The 25,051-nt window shown below is 36.3% G+C and overlaps 1 protein-coding gene across 1 annotated transcript; it reads left to right on the forward strand.

The window, feature by feature from the left end:
- Positions 1–66: 66 nt before the first annotated feature.
- Positions 67–24,693, forward strand: NCAPG (non-SMC condensin I complex subunit G). The gene is made up of 21 exons (XM_083860809.1): positions 67–296; positions 889–1,098; positions 1,971–2,199; positions 3,481–3,626; positions 4,557–4,641; positions 7,816–8,008; positions 9,545–9,694; positions 11,710–11,850; positions 12,837–12,960; positions 13,590–13,679; positions 13,832–14,011; positions 14,486–14,596; positions 15,141–15,260; positions 16,767–17,003; positions 17,330–17,511; positions 20,189–20,363; positions 20,779–20,940; positions 21,756–21,927; positions 22,977–23,063; positions 23,488–23,563; positions 24,374–24,693. Exons 1-21 carry the CDS (start codon positions 186–188, stop codon positions 24,498–24,500), a joined length of 3,108 nt encoding a protein of 1,035 aa, XP_083716935.1. The 5' UTR covers positions 67–185; the 3' UTR covers positions 24,501–24,693.
- Positions 24,694–25,051: the final 358 nt, after the last annotated feature.

Consider the following 25,051-nt stretch of genomic DNA (forward strand, 5'->3'; position numbering starts at 1 on the left):
CGCCCCCCCGACCCGGCCCCGGCCCCGCCTCCAGCGCGCGGGCACGAGCGCGCGCCCGCCCGGCATTCTCGCGAGATCGGGAGAGGCTCCCGCGCTCAGTTTGAAGCTGCGCGCGCGCCCGCCGCGGCCGTTGGTGGCGCGCGCGCGGGGCCGCGAGGGGCCGGTCCCGCCACCGCTCCTCGGCCATGGGCGCCAAGAAGAAGCTGCTGCAGGTCCAGGAGGCCTTTCAGCTGGCCCAGAAACCTCACCAGAACCACGCGAAGCTCGTGGTGGCTCTGAAGAGCACTTATGCTCAGGTACGGCTGCTCTCGGGCGGCCCGGCGCGGCGGGAGCTGAGGGCCCCGGGGGGCAGGGGCCGCCTCCGCAGCGTTTCCCTGAAACCGACACCAGTGTGCCTGAGGAGAGCCCGTGACTTAAAAACAAACAAACAAACAAAAAGAACTCCCGACCCTTCCCACAAAACTCACTCAAATGCCGCAGAACCGTGCCACCGAACTGCTGTGCGCAGTTGTGTCCTGCGGAGGCGGCGGTGGGCGCTGCCCGCAGGTGTGGCCGTGCCGCGGGAAGGTGTTACATACATAACACCTCCGAGATGTGGGGGTGACACAGGGTGTAATGGACGGGACGTTTGATTGTCCTCCTGAAATCTGTCAGCCGGGTGGGACCCCGCGGCCGTAATGTGCCTGCTGTGGAGCTACAGCAAAATACTCACTGAGGAGGGCACGGCGGCGGGTGTGCTCCGACTGCTGGCTGCAGCCCTTTAAAAATTTAATTTCTGTTGTAAGCTGTCAGTTGTAAGCCCACTTACTTTATTTTTCAGTGGTACAGCTTTGAAAGATGAACCGGCTAGTTCATCTTTTGTTGTGGTTTGATTTTTTTTTTCCCCAGTTGGATGATAAAGAAGACTTTAATGAAAAATTCATTCACTTCCTCAAGTACGCTATGATAATCTACAGGCGGGAACCAGCAGTGGAAAAAGTGATCAATTTTGCGGCTAGATTTGTTACTTCATTTTATCAGACTGAAAAAGAAGATGGTAGTGAAGAGGGAGAAGAAGATAATTTACTTCTGAATTATGTGTTTAAATTTCTGCTTGAGGTACAGTTAACACTTATTCTTAAATGTCTAACATAGAAAATGGAAACTTTTTGCAGTGGGGAAAACTTGCTGGTACTTGACAATACTCACAAATTAGAACTTAAAAAGTGAAAGCAAAACAGAGCTAGTGCTTGACAAGTAGCACCATCTGCATTCTCCCAACACAAAAAGATCCACTACATCCCACACGATAATCCAACAGCTGGATTTCAAAATTTGGGCCTTTGAGAAAAAGTGAATGTTCTCTTTATGCTTGTCAGATGTGTCACTGTAGGCTTTGCTATAGGTAGATTTATAAGTGTGGAAGTGTGGTGGAAATTAATTTATACTCTTCCTTTGATAACAAAAATATTAAAAGTTCTTCTATACAACTGTGGTTGGCATATGTATTAGTCCTTTCTGTTTACTGCAAGCATTACATAGAAAGATAAACAGTTCCACTAGCATGAACACACAAATAGAATTACATTTTCCTAAAAGTATTGATTTGCCATGGAAAGATTATGGATCAGGCCTAAGATAACTAATCACAATTGCTAATGTCTTTTTTTTTTTTTTTTTTTTTTGTCTTCCAATGTTTTATGGAGGCAGAGCAGTAAGTTGGCTGATGCAGGCAGTGGTCACCATGCTGCTTCCTTTGTGAAGGCACTGCCGATTTTCAAGGATCTGATCCAGGCAATGGGGCTGTCATTGCTTTTCAGTTCTGTGACTTTTGAATCTTAAAATTAAATTGGAAAAGCCTTTGAAACATAGCAGTGCATATTTCATTTACTCTGTAGAATATTAACCACTTAGATGTGCATATTAATAACCTTATGTTGGAAATGAGCAAAGTGTGATGACAGGAATACCTTTTTTTTTCTCTCCCTAAGTCTCACGATGCCAACAGCCACGCCGTTAGGTTTCGAAGCTGTCAGCTGGTTAATCAGATTTTAGGAAATATGCCAGAGAATGCTGAGATTGATGATGACTTATTTGATAAAATTAATGAAGCTATGCTGATTAGACTTAAAGATAAATTTCCAAGTGTGAGAGTTCAAGCTGTCTTGGCCCTGTCAAGACTTCAAGATCCTAAGGATGAAAACTGCCCAGTTGTTAATAGTAAGTGGTATTGGTCTTTCTCTTTTGTCTAAGAACCTTGGTTAATTTACATTACATTAAAGCATTTTAAAGCTTGGTGGGGGTTTTTTAGCATTGAGTAAATGGATGTTAGAGAGTATTCTTGTAATAGTTCATAAACTGTGAAACTCTGCTAGAGGAGATGGAATATGCAAGTGTTACGTGTGTTCAAGGGGCAAAGACAGAACTGTTAGGTCTGCTAGACAATCATATGGGCTCAGGCTGCTCTGTGAACTGAGTGTGGGAGTGGGCTTGTGAAAATGTGTTGTAAAGTAGTGGAGGTATAACACCTGTTTGCTCAGTTTTTGCCCTGTAAGGACCCTTTGGTATTATTAATTGAATTAGTACAAAACTCTTAGAAGAGTAGAAATTATAGAGAAAAACTATGGTTGTCTCAAATTATGATCACTTTTCTAGAAGAGATCAGCATCTTTGCAACACAGGTATCTTATGATGTTTGTGGGTTTCTTTGTGTATTGTAAGATTCTTGACTAAGCTTCTATTTCTTTGCCTCGAGGTAGACAAAGTGTAGGTTTGTACCAGCACAGCTGGTATGTAAATTGTGTCCTGATTAATCTTTACAAATTGCCTTTTGTGAAGAATTACTTAGTTGGGGTTTTCTGTTCTTGAGGTAGCTTCTTTGAAATTTTATTTTCTGGGTGTTGTTTATAGGTTACTTATTTCAGAGCACATAAAATTCATAGTAAGTAATTTTTTTACAGAGCAAGATGAATTCATGTATGCTCTAATTAAACTAATTTTATAGTTGCTTTGAATTTTGAATAAGGTTCAGCAATATAATAAAAAAGTGTGAGAGATTTACTGTAAGAGTTTTGGTAGGCTTAATGGAGATTGCAGTTTTCTATTTATGGGAAGATTTGAGGATCTACTTCAAAGATAATGTAGAAGAGCTACAACTAGTGAATAGAGGTCTTAAAGAGCCAGTATTTGGAAATGTTTTCTTTTTCCACTAGTAAATGACAAAGTGGTTATTTATGGGTGGGATCTAGAGTAGCAATTTTTGGGGTTATTAACTAAAGGTCTTACTTATGATTGCAAACATTATTTCTTTTGACATCATAGCTCAGCACGTAGTTACCATAAAATCTTGGGGTTGTGACCCTGAACTGTTTCCTGAATTATCAGTTCTGCAGGGGCAAGAGAGGGGTTTTGGTAACAGCTGCTGAATGCTTTTAAAAGTATTTTCTGTTTTCTATGTTTCAAACTCATATAAAAGCGTTATTATGACTGTTTTATTTTCAGTTTACAGCACTTTGCTTGAAAATGACTCAAACTCAGACGTGAGACGGGCTGTGCTGTCGTGTATCGCTCCATCAGAAAGGACTTTGCCAATAATCGTAGGCCGCACTATGGATGTGAAGGAGGCTGTCAGGAAGCTGGCATATGAGGTAAATTGGATCATTTACCATTCATTTCAAAGGCTGACTTAGGAAAAAGGCTTTAAATCTTTTATTGTATTTCACTTAACATTAAGAACAATTAAATAATTTATTTTCGTATACCAACATTTGGAGGGGGAGTGAGTGATTTAATATAAGTTTTCTAGTTAAAACTGCTGAACTTGACCCTAGAACTTGTTTAATAGAAATTACTTGTGTGGTAGAATTTTTCTGTTGAAGATCAGGTAGTAGCAGTATAAATTATGCATGCAGTCTCTTGTTTTTTATTTATGCATTTTGTGATATTATTGAAGCAAGTTTGCTTCTCTGTTATTACATAGTGGATGTTAGGACCACAGCAGTAGTAAAAAATTGCACAGTTTTTTGGTATTGCAGTTTTGAGAAATGTCAAGCATTAATCATATTTACATGCAGAGGTAAGTAAGTATGCTAACACGTGTGTTTCTTATGCAGACATCTTAGGCAAGATCTTGAAACAAAATGTTCAGTTTTTTCACACAGAACCATCTTCTGCTTTTTTTTCATCTTAGGTTAGATTGTTTTTTTCAATGGAATCTCTGTGTTAGGCTTTTTAAGGAGAGTACGAACTTCTGTAATTCATTGCAGATATTCATTATCCTGGACACTTCAAAGAGAGAGGATAGTTTTGATGTCCAGGTGCTGCATACTAGCAGAGCTGATGAACTTCTAAGCCATGTGTTAACTTTATTGTTTATTTTACTTTACATTTTCTTCTATGCACGAGGATCTATCTGCTTGTAATATGTTGGTACAGTGCTGTTAGTATAGGTATTACAGGTTTCTGTTGATTTAGGATTTCTGTGGATAGTTAAAACTCAGTTTAAAACCATAGGTAGGTAGTGTGTTCATTTGTTACCACATGTGGAAATGTATTTTAATGTCTTGATTATTTTTAAGGTTTTGGCAGAAAAAGTTCACATGAGAGCTCTGACAATAGCACAGAGAGTTAAATTGCTGCAACAAGGACTTAATGACAGATCTGGTAAGAGATCATAGGTTTCTTAACATCTTAATACTAATATTTAAGAGAGAATACTTTCTAATATGTTGAGGTGACGTATGCAGAAGCTGTGATGGCAATAATAAGGAGCTTGAAGGGAGTAATGATATACCAGGAAGTGTTTAGACACGTGGAATCTGCCTGCTGCTTTGTTTTTCCAGGCCCCTTATACTGAATAAACCAGAAAAGAATTGCACTTTTGAAAAACCTGAAAACCAATTAGCTTTAAAATAGGACCAAATGCTATTAAAATTAAAAAAGCCAATAATGTAGTTAAACACGGAAGCAGAAAAATGTAATTAATTTGGTGTATTTGGAAATGTTTCATTACAGATATTTTTGTAACTAATAGATGTATTTAAGAATTTAAATATGAATATTAATATCAGTCTGGAAATATTTTATATATGCTTTCAGAGAGAAATCTTCTCAGCTGGTTATTTTTTTGTTTAGCTTGAATTTTATTTAATGAATCTTTGACCCTTATGCATTTCACCATGGGGCAGCTTTATTCCTTTTAATGTCTTTTGTATGGTATCACTCTGTAGAAAGAGCCATTCAGAACTTACCCTTAATTGTGTGTGTTGGTGTTGCCAAAAGATGGAAACATCACTTGCATCTGAGCAAGACAATTTTGGCCTGCCTATGTAGAACACAGTTTTGGGGTTTTTTTATTTCCTCCAATAGCAGCAATAATATCCATGAATTTCACAACAGAATCTACCAGTTTTACTGAGTGCTGATGTGTAATCCCTGTACTTTGTTTGCAAAGTCTGCACTGAGTTGAATTTTACTCTTGAGAATTTCCCTTGCTGAGTGATGTGCTGCTTGGGAATTGTGAGAATTATGATCAATGTGCATATTCACTTAGAAAACAAGAATAAAGTACTGCCTTCATTGGGAACTAGAGCTCTTTAAGGTGTCATGTATGCATGTATTTTTATTGATCTACTGTTCTTTTTGGCTAGCTGGGGATTGTATTCTGTTCTTGACAGGAAAGGAGACAATCAGCTGAGTTCTTTTTCATGCTGTATAGAATTACACTTAAAAAAACCACCTCCTTCTGTGTAAAAAGTTGTGGTCACTTTGCCCCACCTATCCTGAACTGGTCTGTAGTAGCCTACAGAAGTTTGCCAGGTTCTGTTTCTGAACTCCAGCACTGAAAAACCTACATTCTCAATTACTGTTTCGTATTAATACATTAGTTTGCTGTTTTACATGACTAGTTGCTGCTTGTCTGCTGGCTGACACTGTCCCCCAGTAATGCTTGGGAATTATTGAGAGAGAATAATGAGAGATACTTCTTGGGGTGAATGCGTTTCTCTTTGTAATCTGGGGCGGAAACCATTTTCCCTAATTTTTCATGTGATCCTTCCCTTGTCAGGCAGGAGTATTTGTTGTATTCCCTTTGAATACAGCCTTTCTAGGTGGCCTGTTTTTCAGTGACATTGATGTGTTCAACATAAAGTGCCTTCTTTTATGATTCAGGACAGATACTTTCTTAGTGTCTGTCTCTTCCTTAGGATGATTTTACACTCCAGTTGTTACAGTTTTCATCTGGCAGGGTATGTAGTTTGACTGATACATGTTTTTTGCCAGGTGAGATAGGTTTGTATTCCAAATTGACTATTCTATATTGCAAATCTTGTAACCCTTAATATCTGTATATCTTTATTGAATTTGCTTATCTGGGTAACTCCTGAGCTAACAAGCAAGGAACCTGCTTATTCAAGGTATCTACATTGAAATTTTGGATGTTTTTCCATATTGGCTTCACACAAGGGCTTATAGTTAGATAAGGTCTGGAATACATAATCCACATTCTGCTTAGTTCTGCTTTTCAGGTTGAGTTGAGCTCTCATTCTACTATATTCTACCAGTTTATGCTTTTCACCTTCTTTAGTCTTAGGACCATAATTTAGTTTTTTCAAGGCTTTTTTACAGTTCTTTTTGAATTCTTAACTATATTTAAGTGCTACATTTAGTATCATGAGTTACATATAAGAGGAAAGATGACTTGTCAGTGTGTGTAGACTTTGTTTGCCTTATACTGGATGTTGTTTTCTGAAAGAGACGAAGATCATAATTGTTTTTTCCCTAGTTATTATGTTTTTACCTCCACCAGACTCCGAGCCTTTCAACTTCCCTGCTTAAGTCTGGGTAAATGCATTAAGGATGTGTACATTTTGGATGTTCCCATAAATAGTTTTTTCATTGATTAAATGGTATTCTATTGATCCAGGAACAGTTTCTTGTGGCAGTGGTGAGTAGGGAATTAAAGTATCATATGTAGACTTCATAATCCATTCATGTAATTGAAATAGCATGAGAATTCTGTATGTCAGTTCACATGTAGTATCCTGCCTCTGAAAGTGGCCAATTCCAGAAACAGAGCAAGTATATAACAATGTTGCCCAGAACATTTGCGACTGGAGCATCTCTGTTAGAAGGACAGGCTGAGGGAGCTGGGCCTGTTCAGCCTCGAGAAGAGAAAACTGAGAGGGGACCTCATCAATGTCTGTCAGTGTCTGAAGGGAGGGTGCCGGGAGGATGGAGCCAGGCTCTGCTCAGTGCTGCCAAGCAATAGGTAAAGAGGCAATGGGCAGAGACTGATGCACAGGATGTTCTGCCTGAATATGAGGGAGAACTTCTGTACTGTGCAGATGACCAAACACTGGAACACTTTCCCAGGGAGGTTGTGGAGTCTCCCTGACTGGAGATATTCAAGAAATGTCTGGACTTATTCGTGTGCCATGTGCTCTTCAGATGTCCCTCCTTGTGTGAGGAAGTTGGACCAGATGACCCACTATGGTCCCACTCAGTCTTATTACCTATTCTGTGATTCTGATTTTGAGTATTTCTTTGTTCTATAAGAGTTTGTGGTTTGTAGGTTTTCTGGGTTGAGATGTCTTTAGATGTAAAATTTTTTTGGATAAATGTTTTTTTTTAATTCCCTGTAAGGGCAAAAATTACATAGCCTCAAAGAGTGTGCCCTAGGTAGTTCTTGCTCAACTGGGTTTTTCTTTATTTAAATAATTGTTAAGTTTAACTGTATAACTTTTTTTGCAAAAAGACTTCTATAGAAAAATGTTTTGTGTTAAAAATGTGATACTTTTCAAACTTTGTTTTAAACTGTTTGAATTCCTGTATTTTTAGATGCTGTTAAGGAGGTTCTGAAGAAGAAGCTACTTCAAGCCTGGTTACAATTCACTGAAGGGGATGTTTTAGAATTGCTTCATAGACTGGATGTAGAAAACTGCCCAGAAGTGGCCATCCCAGTACTAAATGCTATATTTTCATTATCTCCACTTCATGACATTGCTCAGAACTGTAAAAACCTTGATAGCAGGTATGCAGAGCATTCTTCATTTCCAAAAGATGGATATTTCGTATGAGAATATAAAACTAAATTCCTTTTAACCTCTTAAGATACTGGCAGATTTCCAAAGGCTGTAAGAAAGTTATTTCACTATATTGATGTTTTTTTAAAGCCAGACAGGCCCACATCTATAGCTTTGGAGTGCAATGCAAGTAGCATCAACTGATTTCAAAACATCTGTCATGCTACTAACTAGAATACAAGACACTTGATATGATATTGTGCATTTCCTCCCATAATTCAGAGGAAGATTTTGCTATTACTTTTAAATCAGTGACAATTTGTCATTTAATTTTATTGTCTGAGATTAGACACCTACCACAGTTGGAAATCATTCCATTCTGATTGGTCTGACTTTGATCCTGAGCAAAATGAAGCTTCCATTCTGAAACACTGAGCTATCTGAGAATTTTTAAAGTAGCAGATCTGTTAGACTAATGACATTTTGAAACATAAGTCAAATTACTCAGTTTGTAATGAAGCTTACATTAATTTAATTTATGAAAAACACTAGGGTTATTTTTGTATGAAGTTTCTGAGTATAGCTTGAATGAATGGAGTATCAGAATGATAAATGGCTAGATTTTTGAAGTCTGTGATTTCTGTTTGTTAAACTTACATTTAAATAAAGACTTGTCAGGTTAATGAGAAACTGTCAGATGATCAGTTTTCATCTTCATGTTGCCTCAGGTGTTTTTGGCTGGGTTTGTTGTTTGTTTTGTATGTGAGCAACCTAAAGCAAAACCACGTTGTTGATAGTTTACAAGTAGAATGGGATTCAAGGGAGTAAAATGTACCACCACAGCGATACTGTCTTTTTTGTTTTGAGGTAGAAATAATGAACAGCTTAATGCTCTGCTTCTGAAAACAAAGATTAATTGCCATGGTTGGCATGAAAAATGAATGACTGGTTGGCACGACTATGAATCTAAAAAGGAGAGTGGGGAGGGTCTCATGATGGATGGTCTACCTATGATGGCAAATGGATGATGAGCCTACAGAGTTGCTGAAAAGAAATTGTAGTAGATTTTTATTTGACATACTATGATTGCTACTCCACTGTTATGTCAAGATCTTGTATTAGGAATGGAAGGAAAAATTGATAGAAGCTGAAAAATATTTTCATGCAGTTTTGTGTTTCTGTGAATTAATGATGTTCAGTTTTCCAGACTTGTGCAGTGGTAACAATGTTTCATAAAATACCTGGGTGGTTGCTCTAGAAGCTCTGAAGGGTTGGGCAGAATGTTTCTGCAAACTGGTGTGAACAGCCTGGAGTAAAAATACTGAGAAGGGCAATGTCCTCAGTGGCTTGTGGAGCTCTGTGTCCTCAAGAGAGGAAGTTATTTTTCTCAATCAGTAACTATTTCTGTGGGGAATACCTTTGACAGGGTTTTATTTGCATTTTAGCAACTAATATTTATTTTTTATTTTCTAATACTTCTGTGTATTTCTTATTTTAGACTCTTTTATTCATCTCTTCATATTGCTTTGTTTATTTTTGTTTAGAAAGCTGATTCCACTGGAAGATTTAACACCCGAGAATGTGTTATATTGGAGATGTCTTTGTGAATATCTAAAATCAAAAGGTGAAGAAGGTGAAGTTGTACTAGAACAGATGTTGCCAGAACCAGCTATATATGCAGATTATTTATTGAGGTACATTTCATTTAAAAATCTCTTACCACTAAAGTGGAAATTTTTTCTTAAATTAGAGAATATTTCTTTTATTCAAGTGTTATTCTCCAAACCCAAAATTGTGCTTGAATAGTGATTTTAGCTTTTATTCACTTTTTAAAAAAGATTTTTGAGAGACTTTTTAGAACTTGCAGGAACTGACATTTCTTCCATTATTGTCTTTTGTGAAAATAAAGTTAAATTTCGCTGCTGTCTCTGAGAGAAGCATTTTTGAACTGCTTTTGCCTGCTCAGGGAGGCATGCTTCCTAAAAACTTATGTTTGAAGGCAGTGACAGAGCTGCAAAATGAGCCAGTTACAGCACAGTTATTTAACTGGAGGGTGGAAATGAATGGTAATTGTGAGTTTTTTTGGCGGGATGTTTGTTTGTGTTTTGGTTGTCTTAACATAAAGTTTGAACAGAATTTGCTTCTGAGCATTGATAATGCTGGGAAATCTTAACTGAGCTGTTGTACCTGTAAAACAGAGTGAATCTTCCTGAAATGATAATAAATCAGATCTGCTGTAAAATGCATTGTATTGATGGATGTTTCCAATTAAAAATATGCATATCCTTTTCTCACTTTACTGGGTGTTATGTAATTACAGAAGTACTGGTAATTACTGGTAGTAATTACAGAAGTAATGACAGAAGTCATTGCTACTTTTCAGTGTGGAATGTTTTAACATGTTTCATAAACATTTAATAAATGGAGCATCTGTGCTTCCTTAGTTTTGAAATGTATATCTGGTCTGGTGGGTATACATTTATTCATTCATCATTCATTTAACAATTCATGAAACATTTCTTTTCCAAAAAATGTGTTTTTCAAAAGAGCATTTGTTCTCTTTGCATCCAGTCTTACTCAAAGTGCTTTCAGTTACATTGCTCTTCAGGGTGAGGCTAAAATTGATCAGGTTTGCTAGTAATTGTTTCTGATATGAACTGTTAAACTCTTCATTGTTGAGCTGTTGTTTCAGGTAAGATTTGCAGTTCTCAATCCTCGTGTACAGTGTATAATTGTGCAGTGCACTGTGAGGGTGTTGGTTAGGAGGAACAAGAACATACAATTCATTGGTGCTTCAGAAAAAAGCAGGATTGTGAGCTGCATTTTCAGATGTTCTTAAATAGTAGTTACATGCAAAATTTTATTTTGTCCTAGATTAGAAGAAGTTGTAAAAAATTGGCAAAAATAACAAGCTGTTACTGAAAAGTATCTACAAAGCTGGGTTAGATAAAAGCATCTTTTTCCCAGCTCATGTCAATATTTGAATTACATTTTGTGATATTGGATTTTGTAAGTGATGTTTCACTCCAGATTTTCTGAACATACATAACTTTCACTGATAGATAAATTTTGATAAAAAACCAATTAAGTCTAGCAAAATTAAGAAATGGAACAAACCGATTACACTTTCCATGCTGTATGGCTGAATGTATCTGATAACAGAGTTTTCTGCGATGACATGTTAAATCAGATTAAGAAGTCACCCTACACTTTCATAATTTTCTTATATTTTGATTTGTAGGCAATATAACAATTCTGAACTTGTAAAAAATACATTGTACCTAAATATACAGAAAATAGTAAGAAAAATGGTACATTTATACATTTATTCCTAAGATGTTACCTTAATGCATTTTTACAGAACCGAAATCACATGTAGCATTATTTGACATTTTACGTTTCTTATTGTGCTACATTCACAAAATGGATTTTTTAAAATAAAGTGCATTATTTTGAAATTCTACATTATTTTCTTATAAATAACTTCCTGAAAAATAATCTGTGAAAAGAACACAATCATATTTTTTTTAAGGTTTGTACCTAACATAACCCCTTGTTTATACAGGACAAAAAAGTGGTGGGATTTTTTATTGGGGGTTGGGCCGGAGTGGATATTTGAATTTGTTTGGAGTGTATTTATTTATTTACTTATTTATTACTGTCCAACAGTGAATCTGAATGTAATTATATCTGTTCTGTTTGGATTCAGTTATCTTCAAAGTATGCCAATTCTTAGTGAAGAACAAAAAGAAGACTTCAATTGTTTTGAAAAACTGATGACAAAAGAATTTATAGGCCAGCAACTGATTCTAATCATAGGCTGCATGGATACCATGGAAGAGGGAGGAAGGTAAACTTAAATATCAAATTTGTGTTACTAAGCCTAAGAGACTATGTCTGGGACAGGCATAGAACCTCTGCTTGGAGAAGAGCCTGATCAAACAGACAAAATACAGTTCTAATGCTAGCTGGAATAGAGCACAGTCTCCGTAATGGAACTGGTCCCAAAATTGTGCCAAATACCGTCTGCTTGCTTTTATGGAAAAGTAAGTTCTAATGCGGATTCAACACTGTTAGGGGAAACAAATTCAGTTGTTTTCATAATGTATTATTGAGATTATGAAATTACAAAACCGCTCATTTTGAGCATAGTATGTAAGAAATAAAGGAAGAAAAACTGATTGCTTCTCAACAGATGGCTTGTAGCAAGTAGCCTGTTTGTTTCTTGTGTTTTTAAGCTATAGTCTGCTAAAGCCTAAAAGGCTACAAATATCTTAGATGCCAGGCTAAACTGAACTGTGTTAACTGAGTCATTCTTATAATTTGAATAGCCTTTTGGTGTGAAGTAAGAAGAGCTTAAGAATTTGGAAATTCATGCCATCTCAGGCATTTTGTGAAAACTTGCAGTTATGATAGTATAAACACAGCAGTAATTTCAAACTCTCCATGGAATGTGTAAATGTGTGCCAGACTGGCAGGATAGTTTAAGTTGGTTTCTCTTCTTTTTTTAGTTTCCAGTCAGATAATTTCCATGAAAGCATTCTGCAGTATTGATACTGACTGTTTCTGCTGGTATGACTTTTCTTTGGACAATAGGGACACCTGATTAAAAAATTCAGCATTTTCTAATTAAAAAAAATCAGGTAAAATGAGTAAAAGACAAACATTGCATAAGTAAGAAGATACATTTGGCAGTTAATGTAGCTATGGAGAAAAGTTTCTCATACTGTGTTATAAAGTCTTCACACTATTTCCAAGTTGGTAGGATAGTAACTCTTATGTCTTCCATTTTCTTAAATAAGCAAACATTGTTTGTCTGTTTTTTCTCTAATCCAGAAAGCATCTGCTAGTTATTTTACAAAAGATTCTCATTTTACCTTCAACTTCAGCTGCACTTATACCTCTGCTTGTGGAAAAATTGCTCAGTATTGTTAAGGATGAGGACAGAAGGATTCAAATTGTAAGTAATTGTGAAAGCTTGTTTTCTAGTCTCTGTCTTCCCCTTAAATCAAACAGTCTTTATAAAGCATTGTAAAAGAAATATCAGTATGTACATACTGTCTCCTTCCACCTCTGTTGTTTTTTTTTTTTTCAGGGTGGGAGGGGGATTTTGTTTGTTATTATTTTGGTTTCTAGCACAGCTGCATTTTGTGGTTTTCTAGAGACCTGTATGTTTAGAGATGTGACTGGTGGTGTAAATGCAGTCCTCAAACTAGGAAAGTGTTACACTTCAGTGACCTGTTCAGAATACTGTATCATATTAGATGTAAAGGGTTTTGGTGAAAACATTCAAAGTGAGGATGATGTAGATTTCCAGCTTTTATATTTCTCTTCCCTCCTTTTAGCTCAGATAGGTGCTTAAGGTCTTCTTGTTCCTTGCTTACCCAGCTGAATGGGAGAAAATGGGATTGAAATGTGCTCGTGGTCATATTATGTGTTGTCAATTTGCAGGGAGCAAGCTGCTAAGAGAAACTGCACAGATATGCAGTACTTTTTCAGAAGGATAATATATTAAATTTGGAAAAGTTTAATGCTTAGTATATATCTGAACTGGAGTTAATGGCACTAATATACTGTTTGTAACAATAGATTGCAGAAATTATATCTGAAGTTCGTGAGCCAACTGTTGCAGTTGACCAGCCTGTTGATGCTGCTGAAATAAGGAAGCGGGAGCTTAAGGTGAGCAGATCTTAGTTAATAAGAGAAATAATTTTTTAAGCTTAACCATCCATTTTATATGCTAGGTTAATATTGGTTAGTGTCAATATATCACTGTCTAATACCAAAGAAGTTATTGTGTTAATTTTTTTTTTTTTTACTTTGTATTTCAGCTGGCTGAAATAAAAGTGAAACTTTTTGAAGCAAAACAATCTTTGGAAGAATGCATTACTCTTCAGGATTTTAATAGAGCATCAGTGTTAAAAGAGAAAATAACTGAGTTGGAACACACAAAAAATGATCTGATAAAAGCAGCAGAGCAAGCTGAAATTAAAGAAATACGTGTGGAGAAGGTCTCTTCCCTTCTTGTATTCCTAAGTGCTGGTTAGGGTTTAAAATTTATTCTTTGTTTTAAAAGAAAGCATAGCTCCACTTTGTCTCAAATACATTTTTAAAATTGAAACTAAACATTTATGGTACTAGTAATCTTCTGCAAGTATAGAAGCTGATAGTATGCTCTAGTAAAAGGTAAATTGTATAGAAGCTGATGGTATGCTCTAGAAAAAACAAATTGCAGTTGAACTGTTTTTTTGTCTTTAAATAACTGAAGAATTGTAAAAGGGTCTTGTTCTTACTTTTCTTACTCTTAACTAACTGAAAACATAAAAAGGAATTTATTTTGACCACAGCTTATAGACTTGCACAACAAATGTGTAGTGGACAAGGAATTTGGGTAGGGACAAATTATGATTAATGCCCCCATTCTTCTTATTGTAGCCACTGTTTGCATTGATAATGTTTTTCTCTTTTCCCTGACCAACTTGAAGAATGATCCTGAAACACTGTTGAAGTGTCTGATCATGTGCCATGAGGTTCTGAAGATCATGTCCCTCTCTAAAGGAATCAGTCCAACCATTAATGAAATCATTCAATCTCTGGTATGTAGGAATACAAAATAACTTGACCTCTTGAGTAAATGTAAAAATATTATATGATGCCCTTGCATTGTTCATACTGTATCTAGTCTGCTTTTTCTTTTGTGTGGATTTTTATAATTGTCTTCTCAAAACTATTTCAAGTACATCAAAGTGGCATCTGTATTTTGCAACTTGGAACCGGATATTGTTTCTCTTCAAGAATGTTAATGTCTTTCATGAAGAAATATGTAGGCTTGTTGTATGTTGGTTTTTTCATTTCCCAGAGTGATCAGCTCCATTTTATTTGAAAACAAATATTTATTAAAAACAAACACACAACAAAACACTCATGTGGCTTTTGCCATTATTTTGTTGCTGATTTCAAGCAACATATTCCATCTGCTTCTGTTCATACATAGATAAACAGAGTATTTGGTAGTTGCCATTTTCCAATCCTGTATCACAATAAATTATTTTTAATTTCAGGGTAAGCATCTTTTAGTACTCAGAGTTTTATTTTCGATTTATGTATTTTGTCTATAAAGTTTAATGTTATTGTTTTCAGATACTTCCAGGTGTAACTAATGTCCACCCAGCCGTGCGAAATATGGCAGTTCTGTGTTTGGGTTGCTGTACCCTTCAGAACAAAGAATTTGCCCAACAGCAGCTTCCATTGCTGTTACAGGTAAAATATCTGATGAGAAATGAAATGATGATCTTTTTGACTTAGTAAATAAATCTAGTCTTGTATCTATAACAAGCTATCATACATAGTAATGTTCTTTGAGAACCATAATTCCTGATTTTCTGAAGATCTGGAGAGTGGTTTCCTGTAGGTTTTTCTGATGTGTAATAAGATTCAGTTTATCTTGGTAGTAGCATGTTTTTCCTTTGTAAGGTCACCTGTTGTCTTAAAATTTTCTAGGAATTCCTTATCTTTAAAGTCTGACTTTCTTTTCCAAATCTGTCATGTATTTGTTACTCAGTACAGAAGAGAGAAGCTGTTGGATTCTCTAAGCCTTCCTTGGGAAACCAAATTAAAAATGTGTCTGATGGTTTTCACATTTCTGTTGCATACTTACTTGTGATACTGGGTGTATGATTTAAATTCAGAATAATGAATATGTTTATATTAGGGATTAAGGAAAAGTTGTTAACTAGAGGATAAAGCAATATTCAAACTAACAATAGCATGGCCAAACATGTATGGATATAGAGCATGTTGGATGCTGTAATATCCACAATTCCTGTGCTTGTGGTGAACGTTCTGATACCAAGTTAATTATACCAAATATGACACTTGTTAGCCTTGGTTTTTGACCCTGGCTCTGAGGGAAGTGTGGGTGGCCATTGTGTTTTATACCAGTGTGTTCAGGCAGACACTGGAGAAATGACAGCAGGGGTTGAGCTGATGTGCTTGGCTCAGACAGGGTAGTAGAGTTGTCAGTCATAGCAGGAGAACTTTGGGCTCCTAAAAAAGTAACATTTACTATTGTTTTTAATTTGCCCTTGAGTACAGCACGTTTAAAAAATATTTGTTTGGAGAAGATTTCAGTTACTTTAGTAACTCGAATTTTTGAGTTAAGTAATCTTTCTGCAAGTACTAAACCCCACAATCTCTATGTAGGCTGCTGTCAGAAGCAGCTGTTGGGCTAAACAGATGTAGAATCTCTGGGCTAAGCCATGGTCCATCGTTTTACTTGCATGTAATTTGAACTATAATACATATAGTGACCTATGTAACTTTGACTTTTATTACTCCCTTGGTCCCTGTTGTCTTTTTACATACTGTTGATTTTACTTAAGCTGTACATTTATTTAGTTATATTTCTGTAATACCTAACACTCTGGAGCTACCACAGGCAGACAGACTGTGTTTGTCCAGTGTCTCTTTACAGGTTGAACAATAAAATTACATCTCACACATGGATGCTCACTCCATGAGTTAAATTAATTTCATTTTATGTAGTGCAAATTGCGTAGATGACTTGATAAATTATTTCCCAGATGGTATAATAAATTTAGGTTTAAATTTGTATCACACCTTCCTGAAGTTTGAAAATTGGTTCAAGTATTATAAAAAGTTTCCCAAAATAATCAGTCTTATTAAAGAAAAAATGCTACTATGCGTAATTTCAAGATTGGTGGTCTACCAAGAAGATGATATATTTATTTTCCTTATTTCACCTAGGTTTTACAAATAGATAACATAAAGATAAAGCTCAGCGCTTTAAATGCAATCTTTGATCAACTAACACTGTTTGGAATTGAGCCTTTTAAAACCAGAAGAGGCAGTGACTCTCAAAGTGAAAGTGCACACGTTGGAACTGAAAATGGTGATGACAAAAGTGAAACAGTGGAGGAGGAAGAGGAGACTGCCACAGTTCACAGCCTTCTGAAGCTTCTTTCAGGTTTCTTAGACAGTGAGGTAAGGAATATTATAACATTTGCCTTAGTTTTGTTTTAAAATTATTTTTGTCGATGGCTCATCATCCCATCAGGTTGCCTGGGAATATTAGATGATGTGAATTGAAATTAATGGTCTAATATTAAAATAGCTGTCTTAGAAAATGACTAAAAGGTTGTCACTGGTGCAGGCTGATGTTACTCGTGAGTTGCTTTGTATTCCGCGCAGGTGGAAATATGTGAATGTAGAGAAGTGATTGGTAAGATAGCCTATATCCTATTGCAGTGAAGTATTAGTGAAAAACATTATGGTTGGTGTATTGTGTATCTGATGAGTTTTTTCTTCAGTATTCAGAACTTAGGACAAAAGCTGCAGAAGGCATTGCCAAGCTGATGTTCTCTGGGAGGCTGATCAGTGCCAAGCTCCTTTCTCGCCTCATTTTGCTGTGGTATAATCCCATGACTGAAGAGGACACTCGGCTCCGACACTGCCTGGGAGTTTTCTTCCCTTTATTTGCTTATCAAAATAGGTAATGCTCTTTGTAATTCCTTATATGACAGTATACATTGATCTAGCAGCTTTAGAAACCTTTTTTTGGTCTTGCACCAGTAGAAATTGCACAAATGCAAATTAAATTTAGACATCTAATTCAGCCTCCTGTGCCTATTGCTTTTGAAAATACATAATCTCAACCTGTGACCATTCTGAAGAATTTCCATTAATTCCCTGTTACCCTTGTGGCTTTCCATGGTTGGTTTTTTTTTTTTTTGTTTTTTTTTTTTTTTCCTAAGCATACAATTGAAACTGTTCTCAAAGATATTGAATAAAATTAATTTTAAAAGATGTGCTTTACTTATTTATGCTGTTGAACACTACAGGTAGGCTTTGAAGTGTCACTAAAAAGTAGCAAGCAGGAATGCTTCAAAAGAAAATAATCAGTTCCCAGTAGTTATCAAAGCAGCAGGCTGCTGGGTTGTGGTTTGGGATTTGGTTTGGTTTTGTTTTTGAACCAAGGAATACTCCAATTTAAATTCACAGCATATTCAGATCTCCTGTTTATTTTGGTGGTGGACAAAAGAGGTAGAGAACTTACGTAAGGGAAGAAGAGCTTAAATAGTGATTTTCATCTCCTTTTACCTGGTGCTGAAAGCTTGCTGAAAGCTGCTTTTCAGCAGCTGCTAGTGGTTTTATTGAGTTAGAACAAACTAAGTATTTAACTGCTTTTTATAGTTCAGTTTTAATTTAGGTGAATTATGTTACTTTATCTATTTTTCAAACCAAATTGAATTAAATTTTTGTGTCATATAGGTTGCCACATTAAGAGGAGTAGTACAAAGGGGAGTTGTCTTGAAGAGGCAGAAACCCCCTAAGCAATGTATTTTTGCTCTTGTCAGAAAAAAACCAAAGAAAATTACCCAGTTTCTTATAGAATGTGGTTTTCCCTACTTAAGTTCTTATGAAAGTAACAGAAAAATTGATTTCATGTGTTTTCAGTATCTCTGATAATGAGTAACGAATTGAAGCTTTTAGTATTGTTAATTTTTTACTTGTGAATGTCAACTTCTGATGCTGTGAATTTCATTCTCTTTTGTATGAGTTCTAGTGATTGCCCACCTGAGTAACCCCATGTATTTCCAAGTCATTTGCAACTAAGGCAATTTCTTGAGGCACCTCATAGATGATCTTTTTCTTGAAAAAATAACATGGTATATGTGTTTAGCAAAAATCAGAAAAATCTATGGAGAAAAATACCCTATGCCTTAGTCTGGCTCATTGATTGAGAATCTCTGTTTAGTTAGGAAATCTCATTTATTTTCTGTCTGAAAACATTATCTGCATCCTGGATCACAAATGGCCATTTTAAGTTGAGTAATTTACTTTCTTCAGTGATGGATACTGTATTATTAGAAGTGGATTATTAAATACCATGTGCCATTCAGAACTTGGCTGTAAAGTTACTATTCAAAGGAGAATTTGGGTAATAAATGAGATTTGGTGGAGGGTCATACCTAAATTTGATACTGATCTCTCACTGAATTTTAAAATTCCATTTGTTTTCTGGGTGCTGCTCTGGTTAATCTTTCCATCTGGTCACAGATATAACCAAGAGGCTTACTTTTTGAAATGAAATATTTAAACTCTGAGGAAAAAATGTTGATCCTTACTTCTTAAATTGTCATGTCAGAAGGGTGATATGAGATGCTAGAATAGGGACAAGGTCCTGTAACCAGTGAACAGTTCTTATTCATGGAATGTCTTCTGTAGGGTATTAAACTTTCAGACAGCTTAGGAGAAGCTTCTGCCTTGTGCCTATGTGTTATTAGAGGTGGGTTTTCTTAATTTACAGGGAATAATCTGAATGACACTTCAGTAATGCTTGAGCCAATTTAAAGCCTTAAAGCTGCTGAAAGGGAGAGTTCTTGCTTTGGTTCTTTTGTAGCCAATTGTAGTGCTCAAAAGGTTTTTTGTCAGCTGGTTTGGCTCCATAATCCAGCAGCAAATAATCTGCTTTTTTAAAAGTTACTTGCTTTCTTAGTTTTCTCCTGTAGTTTTTTGGGTTCAAATAGGAAGTTAATAGAAATATCAGCAAGAGCAAAGGCTTCACTTCAGCTGTACCCTGTACTTTTAGACAACTTGCTGCAGAACCAAGTGAAACATGATTTTTAGGCTCGCTTGGCAGGTGTTATGAGCTCTTCTGAAAAAAAAAATCACAAGTATTTCTTCCAAAAATCCTGTTAACCATTGCATACTTTTTTGCCAGCTTTCCTTGCTTTCGTATGCAATGAGAAGTACCCTCAAAGAAAAATGCTAACAGAAAGGGGGAATGAGCAGAAAACAAGATTAATCTATGAAAATGAATTAGAGAAATGTATTTATGGAAATGTTTCCTCTTGTCCTTCAAAATAGAACACATCTGTATATATCAGTTGAGTTTTCAGTAGTAAGGATGAATGCTCAAATTCTTCAGAGGAAGGAAGTGTTACTTAAAACTTGCTTGAAATACCGTGTGCTAAAATTTCAGATGGTAGTAGGAAACCGTTTTGGAAACAGCAGTATCAGTTTCTTGATCTTGCTGGCTGTTGCTGCCAAGTTTGGCTGCTTCCACTTTGCTTTGATTGATATACCAGGTCAGTGAACTTTCATCATGGAAGAGAAAACTTAATTTTGTTTTATTATGCTACTAATATTTGACTTCACTAAAACAGGTCTAACCAGGAGTGCTTTGAAGAAGCTTATCTTCCAACTCTGCAAACACTGTTAAATGCTCCTGCAACATCACCTTTGGCTGAAGTCGATGTCAGTAACGTTTCTGAACTGTTAGTGGATCTCACCAGACCAAGTGGACTGAAAAGTCAGTCCAAGAAGTCTCAGGACTATCAGGTACAATGTGTTAAACTGTAGGATGATAGTACTTGTCTCAGATTAAAAACTACTCCCCCTTTGCTTAGGGCCTGTCTGGGCCTCTCTGGGATTTCCAGTGTCAGCACTTGGATTAAATGAGCGCCTGTTCAGGGAGTGAAGTCTTTTTAGCTTGACATTTTCCTCCTCCCCTCTATCCCCAATTTCCCCTCCCTCTTACAATTAAAAATGCTGTTGGGAACTTGCACGTATCTTAATGTTTATATTGTGGAAGATATTTATAAAAATCAGTTGGTGAATGTACTGAAAGTAGTACATTTTAGGAAAATGTTTGCTGTGTAAAATTAGCCAGCTGTTTAATCAGATTGTTCTCACTGCTGTCTCTTGTAAACAGTTCCCAGCAAAATTACTGATACCTGATTTCTTTCCTTTGCAGGAGTTAACAGTGCATGATACTTTAGCCATGAAAATTTGCAACGAAATTCTGGCGGATCCAACTGCACCAGATGTCCGTGTTTATGCAAAAGCTTTAAATTCACTGGAACTCAGTAGTTCTTCTACAGAGAATCTTCTGGTGTTGCTCAGTGAGATTCAAGAGGTAGTACATAAATACCATGCTTCTTACTTTTTAAATCATTAGTAGTCTACTGTTCTGATATGCTTAAAAATGAAGGGCCTTTTGTTTACTATGACAATATGACTGGAATTTCTCTTCTAACCAGTTTTGAAAATTAACTTTTGAATCATTTACAATAATCTGAGCTGTTATCACTGCATAAACCATAGGCAGTATAACCAGCTTGAAATAGTGTGCCTGACATGATACATTGTAGTCCAGTAAGTTCTTTTGATAACTGTGGTGTAGTTACTTTAACTTAAAATCAAAATCAGCATTAAGTCTTGCAGTTTTGCAGCTTATCTTTAGTTAATTATTAACAGCTGAAATTTTACACCTAAATTGATAGTATAATGGGAAGATCATGGCAACATGAAAACAATGCTTGATTTAAGATGAAGTGGGAAGGGATTATGAGAGTTTTACTTTGGTGCATGTATTAATATGGAAAAAAATTGAAATTTGGAAGTGTGGCACATGAACACAATGGTATATAGAAATGTTGATAAGAATGCTGAATCCACTATGGGCCTATCACCCAGTGTTAGCTGTACTCTGAGTCCAGTTGCTTTAATTTTTTTCACGTTTTCTTTAAAAAAAATACGAAAAAACATTGGGATTTGAGTGCCTAGTATTGGAGAAGATGTTTCTCCTTTCAGCTTGACTGGACACTTTCATGTCACACATTGTATCCTTTGTGCAGTAATTTCAACAAATCATATTAGTATGCCAATATAATAGATAAAGAAATAGTTGTAAATCTCGGTAACATTTAACATTAAATGTCTGTTCTCCAGAAAGTGGAAGATAAACCATGTCAAAGAGCTATTGAGAAAATCCAAATGAAATTGAGCAAGGATCCTAATGTGGGTAAAAACCACTCTGAAAGAACTGAGGAAACAGTTCTGTCTGAAAGGCCACAGGAAAGAGACATCACATTGTCTGAAAATACTGTTCACAATGAAGAAGGTAATTCAGGAGGGCTGTAGTACAGTAGCAGATGTACAATTCAATGAATTGTTTAGGTGTTAAGAAAATAAGAAGTAATAGGACCTGGGAGACAACCCCATCATCTTCAGCTACTCCCCATATCACTTGTGCTCCACTCTCTTCCCAGCTCCATCGCCCTTCTCCAGATTCACTCCAGCACCTCAATGTCTCTCTTGCAGTGAGGGGCCCAAAACTGACCATGGATCTGAGGTGTGACCTCATCAATGCTGAGTACAGGGGAGTGGTTACTGCCTGCTCCTGCTGGCCAGGACGTCTCTGGTACAAGGCAGGATGTCACTGCTGGCTCATGCTCAGCTTACTTGTTAGAGCTGGTGGTCCCTTACAGTATCACTGTCCTCAAATGGAAAATCACTGTTCCCATGCTCATGGTCATCTGATTCAGGAGACTGGGCAACCTGAGGTCCATCAGTAATGTTAAAGAATCAAGCAAATAAAGAACTGAATGGCTCTGTTTTTTCTCTAGTCCTGTTAGTCGAGTGACTGACCATCTTCAGCAAGTGTTAGTCCAGTGTTTTGTTTGGACCTTTTTTTGCTTTTACTGTACTTTCAAAAGCCCTTCTTTACTATCTCACAGAACACTGACCAGGTTTAACTGTAATTGAACTTTGGCCTTTTGTGCCTTCTCCCCACATGAACCACAGCTCTGTCTTTTCCCTACAAAGCCTGACCTTGTCAGAGATCTTGCAGTTCCTTTTTCCTCTTGAGCTCCAGAAGGAGATCCCTGTTCAGACAAGCTGATCTGTCCTGCTTGCTCAGCTTCCAGCAGAGTGGAAGGGGCTAAACAGTTGTCAGGAATAGTTTATTGTATGACTGACCTTTGCTGGGGTGGAGTTAAGCTCCAGTGGAGTGACATTTTAAATTTCCTGTTGGCCTTATTAGCTAGATTCTGGTTTAAAGAAAAAGTGGGGCTCAATTGTGTGGCTTTTTAATGTAACAACCAAAATCTTGGTATTTAAGATAATCAGCTTTTAATTTATGACTTCTGCATGTGTTATTCTGTTCAACAGAAAATAATAAGGATGCTCTTAATACTCCAGTTAATGAATTTAAAGAAACTGCAAAATTAAGATCTACAAGAAGCAAAACTGCCAAAGGTACAGTGGCTACAATATTAGTTGTTTTTCATAAAGTAATTTCATACTAACTTTTTGTGAATGTATAGATGGGAAAGCCAATCACACTCTGTGGTAGTTTTTACAATTGTATTTGTTAAAAGATTAAAGTCGCTTGTTCTGTAGACATTTTTGTGCTGTTAGCCTCTCCCAATAACACAGATTTCAAAAAAGAAAACAGGAGCTTGCAGATAACCCAACCACAGCCACTGAGAGTAACACACAGGAGAAGTCGGAAATTGTGGGGTTTTTGTTGTTGGGTTTTTTATGACCACATTCTGTCAATGCTGACTGCATATTTCTGTGTTTCAATGCAATAACAAACACTGAAGAAAGATAGATACAAAACTAGTTTAAGACAATAAATAGTATCAAGATACAAAAAAAGATTTTTGTTTATACTTAGGTCAGCGGAAAGCAACAGAAGCGAGGTCTGTGAGCAGAAGAAAAACTGGTGCAAGTGCAAAACGTGGTCTTGAAAGGTAAATCCTTGTCTCCCCACCATCAAAACCGTCATGTCTCTTCTAGCAACAGAATTTAATTGAAATGTTTTTCTTTCCCAAACCTATATGTTTTGATATACTTTGTTCCTAAAACACTGATAAATATTTAAGGAAAAAAATTCTTTGAAATTTCGGTACTTTTGGAACAGTGGCAGGTTCTGCCAAGGAGTCTGTAATATGTAACATACCTTTATTTGTTGAGTATATTCTATATATTCTAGATGAAAAAAGACAGATTTTTGGTTTATATTATTGATCTTCTTCCAATTAGTTTTTTCTGCCTTTTTTAATCTGTTCTGTGGAAGTATCAATTTTTTAAATTTAAATTCTTTTTCCCCCTTCAATTTCGTTGCTTGTCCAACATGTAGTTGACAAGCATCTAGAAATGACTGAGAAGTGAATATAGACAATGGATTTTATCCCTTATGATCCTGCAGGATATAAGCATTAAAACAACATTATAGTTGTAGTATTCAGCTGTGCTTAACTCTTTCTTAAGCCATTAACCCATTTATTGTAGACTTTATTCTGACCAGGGTCAGTCTCTGCCATTTGCCTATTTGGTGTTGTATGCTGTGATTCCATCTAATTTTGGGGGAATTTTGCTTGGGTGTCTTTACTGATATTGCTAGATCACTTGGAAAACACCAGTATATTCTCAAAAAATAAAAAGTTTATAATTGTTAAGAAGTATTTTCTATTAAGACCATGTTTCAAGTTTGTTCCTATAAATAGCTCTTCAGTTTTCTTAGTCTCTTTTACCTAACTCTTAAATATCCTGTGTTTCAGTTGTGATCGAATTCCAGAACCGGCCCCAGTGTCAAGTGCAAGGCCTCAGAGAAGAGCAAAAACTTTGGCACTGGAGAAAACCCGAATGAACCTTTCAAGATTGTTGAGTGAGGAAACAGATGAGTGAAGACAAAAGGAGAAAGTGCCTTTGTCGACACTGGTAGTTAACATCAGACTAAAAAATAAGATTTTTTTCTTGCTGGTCATATTTACTCCTTTTATATGAATAATTTATAATCCTGCATTTTTATATTAGTGTTTTTAAAATAGATGCTTGTATTTCTTGTATTTCCTGATGTAAAGGCCCTTCTTCATGTAATAAAAATGGATTAAAATTTTACCTGAACTTGGATGTCTTTCTTAATAGGGAAGAATGCATCTTACCTGCAAATAAAAATTGCTGTTGATACTAAGTATTCCATAGTTAAAGCTGTTTTGATATTTAACAGGAGCAGAGAGTGGTCTCTTGTGATGTCAGCAATTTTGAATTGTACCTACTTTTATAGCACCTGCTTTCTTCATTGTTACAAGGTTTTATAACAGTAAAATCTGGTCAGCAGATGTGTGTATTTACTGTTCCTGTTAATGTCAAATGGATTGCTCTTAATTGGGAATTCTGCTTCCTGCAGGTGTGTGTCCACTTTATTGAACAATGTCAAAGTGGTAAAACTGGGTAAC

This window comes from Zosterops lateralis (assembly GCF_965231275.1).
Source record: "Zosterops lateralis genome assembly, chromosome: 5".
Taxonomy (NCBI): Eukaryota; Metazoa; Chordata; class Aves; order Passeriformes; family Zosteropidae; genus Zosterops; species Zosterops lateralis.

Coding starts and splice junctions, on each gene's coding strand:
- NCAPG (XM_083860809.1), top strand. CDS start 186: ATGGGCGCCAAGAAGAAGCTGCTGCAGGTCCAGGAGGCCTTTCAGCTG. Junction 4,642..7,815: donor AGGACTTAATGACAGATCTG/GTAAGAGATCAT, acceptor CTGTATTTTTAG/ATGCTGTTAAGGAGGTTCTG. Junction 21,928..22,976: donor TACTGTTCACAATGAAGAAG/GTAATTCAGGAG, acceptor TCTGTTCAACAG/AAAATAATAAGGATGCTCTT.